Source organism: Alligator sinensis, unplaced genomic scaffold (genome assembly GCF_000455745.1).
Source record: "Alligator sinensis unplaced genomic scaffold, ASM45574v1 scaffold531_1, whole genome shotgun sequence".
Lineage (NCBI taxonomy): Eukaryota > Metazoa > Chordata > Crocodylia > Alligatoridae > Alligator > Alligator sinensis.
In genome coordinates, this window is record NW_005842173.1 from 51,618 (window position 1) to 62,889 (window position 11,272).

The window sequence follows — 11,272 nt, forward strand, 5'->3', positions numbered from 1 at the left end:
TATTCTTCGGGGAATTCATTAATCTTCTTGCTTCCTTTGCCGGTCTGGAGGCAGCTCCTCCTAGACACAGCCGGTTACGATTCTGCAGCAGGGGGTAAGCAAATTCCTAAAGACAGTCCGAAAGTCAGAGCAGCGTGTAGGTAACAGGGCAAGGTTACAAGTGGAGCTGTGATGTACCTCGAGGTCAACACACTGAGTAGAGAGAGAGGTTGCGGCAATCATTTAACAGGAACGTCAACACACTGAGTAAGAGAGAGAGGTTGCGGCAATCATTTAACAGGCTTGAACCTATCCATGTCCTCAAGCATCACTACTATGGGAGAACTTTTATACTCAATAGCTCAGTTTGACAAGTGATTCGCTAATGAATGCATTTCAAGCCAATACAGAATAGGTGTATGTCAGAAGGGGGCTCACCATCTCCTATTAAAAGCGTAGCCGATATCGAAACTGGATATCATGCACGGGCTGCATCATACCAAATCCCCACCGGCTGGTATTTATGGGAGGGATTTCCTCTTCTCCATTAACCAGCTCCACATCATAGTAAAGCAACATCAAGGCCACGAACAGTTTCATTTCACTGACTGCAAAGAAACGTCCGGGACAGATGGATGTCCCCGCCCCCCAGGGCATAGTAGGGTACTTCAACTTTTTCCCGTTCTTGTAGAAATCTTTCTTGGTGCCATCAGGGTTTAGGAACCGGTTGTATTTGAAGGTGTGAGGCTCAGGATGGATTTCGGGGTCCATCTGAATTGCAACATGGGGGAACAGGGCTATCCTGTCTCCTCCGCGGAGGATGTAGTCTTCCCCATTGGCCATCTTGAGATTCATGTCCTCAATGACCGCTCGGATCAGAATAGGGCCGGCTGCCAGGCGCAGCGTCTCCTCCACCGCGCTGTCCAGAACAGGGGTATTCATCAACATGTCCCTGGTGATGTTAATTGGGGCGCTGCCTGGCTTCACGTCCTGACCAGACTCTTTTACGACTTGGTCCACTTCTTCCCGCACAGCCTTCATGGCTTTGGGATGTTTCATGAGATACAAGAGAAGCCAGAAAGAAGCTGGGCCTGTATTGCCTTGGGAGGCCCAAAGGAGTAGAAACATGAACCGGTCCCTCATGTGCTCGGGGACACCATTCTCTTCCAGGTCCCGTTCTTGGCTTCTTATCCACCCGCTAATGTTATCCTTTGTGTAGGTCTTCTTCACAGAAACCATGTTCCAGAGGAGCTTCTTCAACCTCTCAGCCTCTATTTTATCCTTGGGCGGCAGCACAGCGTAGGCCAGACGAGGAAAGAGAAGGTCGTACTTGCGAAACTCGTAGAAGACCTCTTCAGAGTGGGTGAGATCGCACTCTTGGGCTTTCTTCTTGCTCCCAGTGCCGTTGGTTGGCTCATTTCCAAACAAAGCCAGGTAGCCAGCCCTGAAGACAATGTTGTAGCTGTAGTGGAAGAGCCCATCTTGGCTCCATGGCCTCTCCTCTACTCCGGCACCCAGGCTATGGAGCATCACTTTCTGCAAGTTCTCCATCATGGCCTGAGTCATGACAACAAGCCCATCTCCCATCAGGTACTTTGTGCTTGCCAGCTGAATGATCTTGTGGTCCGTTGGGACAGGATGGTATCCAAAAACCCTCCTGACCAGCTCAGATGCAAATTTCGTAAAATCCAGTTTGGATCTGGATTCCTTCACAATGGCCCCAAAAGAGAATGGGTCCATGACAAAAGTGAAGTAGTAGCCTCCAATCAGCACCGTGAAAATGTCCCCATGCTTTCTCTGCATCTTCTGTAGAAACTCTGAGCTGTTCTTTCTGAAATCTAGCGCGTAGCCCAGCCATGGGATGTAGCCTTTATCCAGGGGAGGCTCTTTGGGTCTTCTCCTGCGAAATACTCCCAAGTGGTGGAGGCCGCCGAGGACGATTGCTAACAGGGTGCAAAGAACTGCTATCCAGATGGCCATTCTTAGGGATCTGTGCTCTGCCACAAGGGATCCCGCCAAACTGAGCAGAGATGATTACACAGTTGTATTTATAAACTGCCTTTCTCACTGACAGATTACAAACCACCGACACGTGGCCTCACTCTCTGTTTGCTATTCAAATTAACCCTGTAGCTAACGAGCATGCTAGGTCTTACCTTCTGTTTCAGTTCATGCAAAGAGCACGGACTTTTTTTAAGGCTAGAAGGGGCCAGTGTGATCAGAGTCATTATTCAAGCAGGTGGGGACCCGAATGCCGAGAGGCAGTGTCCTGCCCACCCTCCCTCCAAAGGCCGGCAGCAGCAGAAACACTGCTCCAAACCCCTCTCGAGGACTCTGTCCCCAAGGCAGTGATTGCTAGAAGTGACCTGATTTCCCAAAGAGCTGGGTGCTTTGTGGTTACTCCTGGAGGCTTCTGGCTGTGTTTGGGATCCTGGACTTGGGATCCTAACCTAGCTATGGGGCCGACTGCCTGGTGGTGGATCTCACTGGAGTCCTTTAGCTTAATGGGGATTATGCAGGTACCCACGCATTGAGGAAATGGCCCAGTGCCTGCACTGTACATTGCTGTAAGGATTTGCCAGTGCACATACCTAAAAGACAACAGTCTTAGCTATAGAGCAACACTGCTCCCAGGAAGCTGCACCGTTTCCTCATTTCATAGAATCATAGAAAATATGAACAACAGCGTCGGCGGCACCTTTTCATAGGGGGTGCACTGCCATGCTCAGGGGGTGCATGTGCACCCGCTACGCGTCAACAATATAGAAAATGAGGGTTGAAGGGACCTCAGGAGGTCACATCTAGTCCAATGCCCTCCTCCAAGCAGGACCAGCCCCAGCTACATCATTTCCTGCCAGCTGAGGACCGATGATGGGTACCTAAACTGTAAGGTCATAGCAGGGAGGACTCTTACTGTCTCTCTACAATGTCCAATGCATAGGGAACCCCTTCTTCACTGGAGCCCGCATAATAGAAGCTACTTCTGCACTGATTTGAAATAACATATTTTGAACTTGCATTTGCTTTTTTGCCTTCTGATCCCCTTTCTGTTACCTCTGCCTGCCTTCCCCTCTCCCCCCACCCTCCCCTGCACCACACTCCCGCTACCATGCATTTTCCTGGTTTTGAGCCTCTACTTTCTCTACCTCTCAACTTCACAATGTCAGCTTAAAGCAGGGCTGGGCAAAATGTGGCCTCCGGGCCAGATGCGGCCCACCAGGCCAATCTATCTGGCTTGTGGGGCCCCTAAAAAATTAAGAAAATTAATATTGATCTGCCCTTGGCTGCCTGTCATGCAGCCCTTTATGGCTTGCCAAAACTCAGTAAGAGGCCCTCTGCCTGAAATAATTACCCAGCCCTGGCTCAGACCCTGTTTCTGTTTGCAACCGTGTTGTTTTTTGACCTACATTGCTTGCAATTTGGAGCAGAGACCAGGCCTTGAACAAGCCCCAGGGGACAAGCGTCTACTTTGTTTGCTGTGTGGCATTTCTTCTCCCCTAAACACCTGTGCTGGTGAAACCACCCACGCACAGTGAGCATTGTCCTCGCCGTCCTCTCCAGTTCTCTGATGTTTCTCTGATCTCTTCTTTTACTTTTCCCAACACCTTTTCTTCAGTTCCTCATCTCCCCTTTCTCCTGCCCTTGTATTTCTGTCTCTCTTTCCATCCTCCTGTCTTTCTTTTCACACTCTGCCTCTCACCTGTTTCCAACCACAGTCCTCTCCTGCCACCAGCTCTCCCCTCCCACAACACAAAGCAGGTCCGCTACATCTCTCCTCCGTGACCTATTAGCAGGACACCAGCCCCGCAACACAACTGCCTGGGGAGCATCTCAACACCTTTAGCTTCTCAAAGCCCATGCTGGGCACGGAGCGTTTCTTCCCCCTCATCCTCCTGCATGTCTTTGTGCAGGGCTGTCTCCTCTTCCTTGATTAAGCAACGATCCAGTTAAAAGCTAATAACATGAATGTTACAGAAGTTGCTGAGCTAGTTGTTGTCACAACCCAAAGTTGTGGTTTTCTTGTTTGTGTGTGCTTCGGCATTGCTAAATTGTGTTCCCGCTAAATTGCAGCTCTTTTGCACGGTGGACCGTTCTGTTGCAATTAAGAACCCACGTGCAGGAATTTTGCCCGCCAGTTTTGTAGCCTTCTTTGCATCGTGCATTTCTTTTGCATTATAGTGATGCACGGTACAAAGAAGTTCCCGCCATTTGTATTGAGATTTCCGCCACATTATTGGCCGATCTTAATATAGGCACACGTGGCGGCTAGCTATTGGCTTGCTAGCTGTACGAAAGGCTTGCCATGCAATCTGCCCATGAAATCGGCCAGCCACCTTCTCGAGTTCAATAGACCCCTACTCATGGGCATTAGAATGGACTGGAAGAGGCTCAGTGCTCCCTTGAGTTAAACTGCAGTTTAAATAAAGTCCTTGTTGCTTTTCAGGGCAGGAGGATTTGGCTATTTCTCCAGCTCCCCTGGTAGCAGAGCTAGCAGTCACGCATGGTGTTGGGTTCAAGCACAGGCTGCCTTCTCCTGGTCTCTGCTGGGGCCTGTCCCCTCCGTCGTAGAAGCCCTGGCACAAAGGTAACTCGACTGCATGAAGACAACACAGGTTTCTCAGGACTGAGCCAGCCTGGGGAAGGGCACGCAGGGAACGGAGCACTTTGGCTGAACATTAGCAGAGGAGTCTGAACTATGACTGCCTGCAGCACCCACCCAGGCCAAGCCGTGGCTTGTGCATCGGGTCTCTTAGGAGATGGACTGAGATGTGGAAGCAAGGTGGATCACAGGACACTTGATAAGAAAGGGGCTCAGTGCAACTTCAGCTGGAACGTCAGCCCTGGGCTTTGGGCTCGGCAAGAGTCCAGGTGTGGTTACTGCGGTTGAAGACAGTGTTAGCATATTTTTCCTTAAATACCCTATTTTCTCACATATAACATGCATCTCTCTCCCTCCCCCCCACCCCAGCTGTAGAAATTGGGATGTGCATTGTATGCAAGAAATATGGATCTCCTGCATTCAGAAACTTGGTAGTAGGGGAGTGATGGCAGCATTAATTACCATGTCACTGGGAGTCACGGTTATTAATGCTGCCCCACTCCCTCACCGCCAAACTTGTGGACCTACAGAGAGCCCCCAGCCACATGATATGGCCCCATACACCATACTGGGCTGGCACACGGGGTCAGTCCACAGCCAGACCTGGCACAGGGAGTGGGCAGTAGGCTCAGTTCTCCAGCTGCTGTTATTCACTTACCCTGAAGTTTTTTTTTCCCTTCATGCTGCTTTTTAAGACCAAGGTGCGTGTTCTATATGGTGGTCTGTTGCATGTGAGGTGTTGTCGGCCAGGTGTTTTCTGCACTGTTCCAATGGTTTCAGAGCGGAGGATGCTCCAAGTGTCCCCAGTCCTATTCCATCCCCATTCCTCTCCTTCCCAGTTCCTGCCCTATCTGCCTTATCCTCTCCTTCCCCACACTGGTGTGATGCCCCTACCTGACTCCTTCCACTGCCCCTTTCCTCAGCTCCTGCCCTTGGTTCGCTCAATCCCTGCATCTGTCCCCGTCGCATCCCCAGCCCACTGTCTCCTATCTTCTTCCTCTGTCTCAGTTTTCTACTTTCCCAGTCCCTTATCCCACCACTAAACATTAGGCCTTGGTGCAATCACAGGATTCCAAACCTTTGCTTGAAGATGCAGCTTACAGCTGATTTCAAGTAGGCACAAAGCAAAATTGCTCATTCATTTTCTGGTGCTTTGGTTCAGTAAAGACTCAGTCTCTGGCTGATTAAAAGTTCATCCCTTAATTCTCTAATAACCTTGTGTCCCAGCCTGACTTTGTGCCTGGGCAGGACATAAATCCAGTTTGCATGGTAGACTGCTGGACTACTTCAGATAAGGGACAAGTCAAGGTCTTGCCTCAAGGCTAGAGCAGCAAAGATAACAGACAGCTGATAAATTTGGACTTGTGAAACATGTACTCACCTCCAGCTCACATACTGCTACATTGGATACCTGTCCCTCTCCAGCTGAGGGCAATTATCCTCAGTCTAGTCCAGGAGGATTTGTCTGGTCTAAGTCTATTCCTGTTCCCCTGGTAGACAATGATAAAAAACCTTATGATTATGCTTCAGGACATGATTATGCTTGTCGTAAGGGGAAAACCAGCACACATATCAAAGTCTGCAAATGATACTTCATTTCTGTAATCTACGTAATCCAGCGAGTGATCACCTCACCTGTGCTGGCAAATCCAGCTGAAGGCAGGCAGCAAAAATAGATTTTATTAGCTCTGTCTGCAAGCGCAGCTCCGAGACTTAGAGTGCCTGTTCCCTACAACTGGAAAGGTGGTAGCACTATAACTACTTCTCCCTTTCCAGGACTACAAGGGCATTTTCTGAGGCTAGGCTGAAATGGTTCAGGCTCTTGTGGCTATGTTAGGGTTGACTAAGGTTGGACAATGGCTTTGTAGAGGATGGTTTGGATAGGGATGATCCTTGGACTACTTGGCCTGTGGAGGTTCCTTCTAGCCCTGCTTGTCAATGATGCTCTGAAAATGATACCTAGCCCTGCTGAGAGCACGTGGGATGCTTGTGAAGTGTTTGGAGCACCTGTCTGTGCAGAGGCACTGCTTTGGCCAATTTTGCTAAGGGAGAACACGTGGTTTTTAGCACAGTATGTGTGTCTAATACCGAAGAAGACAAAGCTGATGAGTGCTGGCAGAGCATAGGGTGCAAGATTAGACCACTTGGGTTGCCCCTCTGAGGCACAGCACAGATTTGAAGTGTGGGAGGGAAGACATGGGGACTATTTCAGCCTTAACTTGCCTCGTTCTACCCTCCAAACTATGCAGGGAGTGTAGATCCACCCAACAAGGCTTGGAGGCCTGGCTATACTTAATGGCTATCCTACACCTTTCCACCTACATTACTGCCTAGCGTCTCTCCAATGCACCTCCCTCCTTGCATTCTGCCCGTGCTCAAAATATTCTCACTGCCAGACCCCAGGCTGGATATGTGGTTTTCCAGTCCTTTCATCTGGTATAAAGAAGCTGGAGAGGGATGATGATCTTGCCCTCTGTGTTTAAATAGGGAGGTGGGTCCAGAAAGATCAGATGCCCTGTGATGTCCTTCCTGAGGTCAACAAGAGACTCTGGCAATCACCCTGGTGACCTTCAAGAGCCGTCTTGATGCCTGTCTTGCTGGGGTCATGTGACCCTAGCGGTCTTTCCTGCTCATGTGCAGGGGGGCTGGACCTGATGATCTAATGATCTGATGACTACCGTCACTGCCAGCCCACTCAGCAACCCTTGCAAAGCCAGCAGGCCAAGGCACTCTAGGGAGCTCACCCCTGCCCCAGCTGTGGAATGCTCTGCGGACAAGGCAAGGGCCCCCAAAGGGACACTCGCCTGCCTCTACACAAATGCCAGAAGCTTGGGAACTAGTCCTACTGCTAAACACAAATAAATACAATGTCATAGGGATAACGGAGACCTGGTGGGACTCCACCATGACTGGGCCACAGGCATAGACAGCTATACCCTGTACAGGAGAGATCGAGTGGACAAAAGTGGGGGGGGGAGTAGCTCTCTATGTCATGGAAAGCTATGCACCCCTGCAAGCCAACATTGGTGCCCAGGGTGAACAACTGGAGACCCTCCGGGTTAAAATCCATGGGGAACACGGCACAGGGGACACAATGGTGGGAGTCTATTACAGACCTGCCCAGGATCAAGAACTTGACCAGGAGTTTGCCAGGGAATTGGACGAGGCCACATGCTCCCGGTACATGGTCATCATGGGAGACTTCAACTACCCGGATATCTTGCGGGAAGAGTGCTCGGCCAAATCTGAGTGGTTGCAAAGATTTCTCATGTGTGTTGATGACCTCTGTCTGATGCAAGAAGTCTATGGGCTGGCGAGAGGTAAAGCACTGCTCGACCTGGTACTGACAACGGGGGATGACCTTAGCAGCGACCTAATGAGAAAGGAGAAGCTGAGTGACCACGAGCTGATCACCTTCACCTTCCACCATAAAGCTGGCAAGTTAGTCAGCAATACAGAAGTCCTCGACTTCAGGAAAGCTGACTTTGACAAGCTCAGGAGGCTTGTCAGTGAGTCCCTAAGGGACCACGACCCCAAGGGGAGGGGAGTTCAGGAAGAGTGGTTGCTCCTCAAGGGAGCGATCCTCGATGCACAAGCAAAGTCTATCCCATCTCAGAGGAAAGGCAGCAAGAAGGCACAGTAGCACCCGGGGCTCTGCAGGGAAATAGTGGACCTCCTGCATCTAAAAAGAAAGGCCTACAAAGGATGAAGGACGGGATCCACCTCCAAGGAGGAATACTTTGCACTCATCCAGACCTGCAGGGGGTGAACCAGGAAAGCCAAGGCTGTGACTGAACTCCAACTGGCTACAAGTAGCAAGGACAATAAAAAGTCCTTTTTTAGATATGTGGGGAGCCGGAGGAAAAGCAAGGGCAACACTGGACCCACCCCTGCTAAACCAGATAGGACAACTGACACCCAGGAAAAAGCCAACTTGCTAAATGGGTACTTTGCATCGGTCTTTCATCAGTCCCAAGGGATGCCCCTGCCCATTACGGGACAGGGAGGCCTGGGTGAGGGAGATCCCCTGCCCTCCATCAGTGCTGACCGCGTGAAGGAACACCTCAAGAGGCTGAACACCTTCAAGTCAGCTGGCCCTGACAGCTTACACCCCAGGGTACTCAAGGAGCTGGCTAGCATCATAGCCCAGCCCCTGACACAGATCTTCGAGAGCTCCTGGCACTCTGGTGAAGTGCCCAAAGATTGGAAGAAGGCCAATGTGGTGCCTATCTTCAAGAAATGGAGGAAAGTAGATCCAGCAAACTACAGGCCCATCAGCCTGACCTCTATCCTGGGGAAGATCCTAGAAAAGATTATCAAAGAGACCATCCTCATCAGACTGGCCGATGGGAAAATCCTGAGGGATACCCAGCATGGGTTTGTCACAGGTAGGTCTTGCTTGACCAATCTTATTTCCTTTTATGAGCAGGTGATCTATCACCTGGACAAGGGGGAAGAGATTGATATCATATATCTTGACTTTAAAAAAGCCTTCGATCTGGTATCCCATGATCACCTCTTGGCAAAACTGGCCAACTGTGGTCTCGGCTTCTCCATGATCTGCTGGCTGGAGAACTGGCTATGTGGCAGGACCCAGAGAGTGGTGGTTGATGGAAGTCAATCATCATGGTGCCCTGTGACCAGTGGGGTCCCCCAAGGCTCTGTCCTTGGGCCTGTATTGTTCAACATCTTCATTAATGCTGTAGACATTGGAGTCAGAAGTGGACTGGCCAAGTTCACTGATGACACCAAACTTTGGGGTAAAGCGTCCACCCCTGAGGAAAGGAGGGCAATCCAGGTTGACCTTGACAGGCTCAAGAAATGGGTGGATGAGAACCTGATGGCATTTAACACCAAAAAATGCAAGGTTCTCCACCTTGGGAGGAAAAACCCGCAGTGTGCTCATAGGCTCAGCAGTGCTGCACTGGCTAGCACTTTGGACAAAAGGGACTTGGGGGTCAGGACTGACCACAAGATGAACATGAGCCTTCAGTGTGATGCTGCAGCTAGTAAAGCAAGCAAAACACTGGCTTGCATCCATAGGTGCTTCTCAAGCAAATCCCGGGAAGTCATTCTCCCCTTGTACTCGGCCTTGGTGAGGCCACAGCTGGAGTACTGCATCCAGTTTTGGGCCCCACAATTCAAAAAGTATGTGGAGAAGCTTGAGAGAGTTCAGAGAAGAGCCATGTGCATGATCAGAGGTCAGGAGAACAGGCCTTACCACGACAGGCTGAGAGCTATGGGACTTTTCAGCCTGGAAAAGTGCAGGCTCAGGGGCGATCTGATGGCCACCTATAAGTTTATCAGGGGTGACCACCAGTATCTGGGGAAACGTTTGTTCACCAGAGTACCCCAAGGGATGATGAGGCTGAATGGTTATAAACTCCTCCGTGACCATTTCAGGCTGGACATAAGGAAGAACTTCTTCACTGTCCGAGCCCCCAAGGTCTGGAATAGCCTGCCGCCGGAGGTGGTTCAAGCACCTACTTTGAACACCTTCAAGAGATATTTGGATGTCTATCTTGCTGGGATCCTATGATCCCTGCTGACTTCCTGCCCTTGGGGCATGGGGCTGGACTCGATGATCTCCTGAGGTCCCTTCCAGCCCGAATGTCTATGAAATCTATGAAATCCATAAGGTGCCCCTAACAACTATGACACTAGGCGTGAACACCCTACCAAGGAGAATGGTCAACTGGACAGCTCTTCTTTTCTTCTGAGTCACTGAAAAAGCAGACTCCTAGAAGGGGGCATGGTTTAGCCAACAATAGAGGGCTTGAACATTATGCTTAAACAAAGTGTGCTGTGCTCTATCACCTTGCTGCTGATTTATCTACTGGACCAGCAACCATGTACACTGACTTGTAGTTTGTCCAGGATAATTATAAATGGAAAGATCTGCACAACGAGCTGAACAATTTTGAAGTGCAGTGCATGCTCAGTCGGAGCAACCTGGCTAGGCCTAAGTGAATTTTTTCCTGTGAAGTTTTTCCACCAAAAATATAGTTCACAAGCCATTCACAAATTCATGTCAAATTAACTGAGAAGACAAAACTAAACAAAATTGAAAACATCAAGCTTTTTTTTTTGTTTTGCCCTTTTCTAAAATGAAACAAAATACTTGTATTTTGTACTTCAAGGCAACATTTAGTTTAAGGGTAGAGCTACTTTTATTTAAAGGGAAACCAAGTCCCCCAGAAGAGAGCATCTTAGTCAATCCTAAATGATTTCTTAAATATAATTTGTGGATTTTCATTTCATAGAGGTGGAAAAAGAGATCAGAGAAATTTGGCATCTACATAAAAGTATTTTTTTTCCTAGTGGTGTTTTCCCCCTGCCCTGTTTTGGCCACTGGCTCCAAAAGTCAATTATTTGCCCATCTCTACACAGCATCAGTTTGTAATTAACCAGTTTCAAGTCCAGACTGATCCCAGCTGGAGTCAGTGAGAGGTCCAAGTGACCGGCAGCTTTGAAACTCAGGCCAACATTGCAATAACCCTGAACTTGCAACTCCCACAAGTGTGAGGTTGATCAGAAATCAGCTAATAATCAGCATTTTTCTGTTTCAAGGTGAGCCTTTAGTATAGGCCATGAACTAGCAGCCTTGACTGTTGATTGTGATTTGTACTGTCACGAATGTTTAGCATCCCCGTTACTTTTTAGCTCATAAAACCCACTTGTGCTTCCAGGAAT

At 49.4% G+C, this 11,272-nt stretch overlaps 1 protein-coding gene across 1 annotated transcript; it reads right to left on the minus strand.

The window, feature by feature from the left end:
• Nucleotides 1-236: 236 nt before the first annotated feature.
• Nucleotides 237-2,687, minus strand: LOC102374897 (7-alpha-hydroxycholest-4-en-3-one 12-alpha-hydroxylase). Its single transcript, XM_006025905.2, has one exon. The coding sequence runs from the start codon at nucleotides 1,957-1,959 to the stop codon at nucleotides 427-429; it is 1,533 nt and encodes a 510-aa protein (XP_006025967.1). The 5' UTR covers nucleotides 1,960-2,687; the 3' UTR covers nucleotides 237-426.
• Between the last annotated feature and the right edge of the window lie 8,585 nt (nucleotides 2,688-11,272).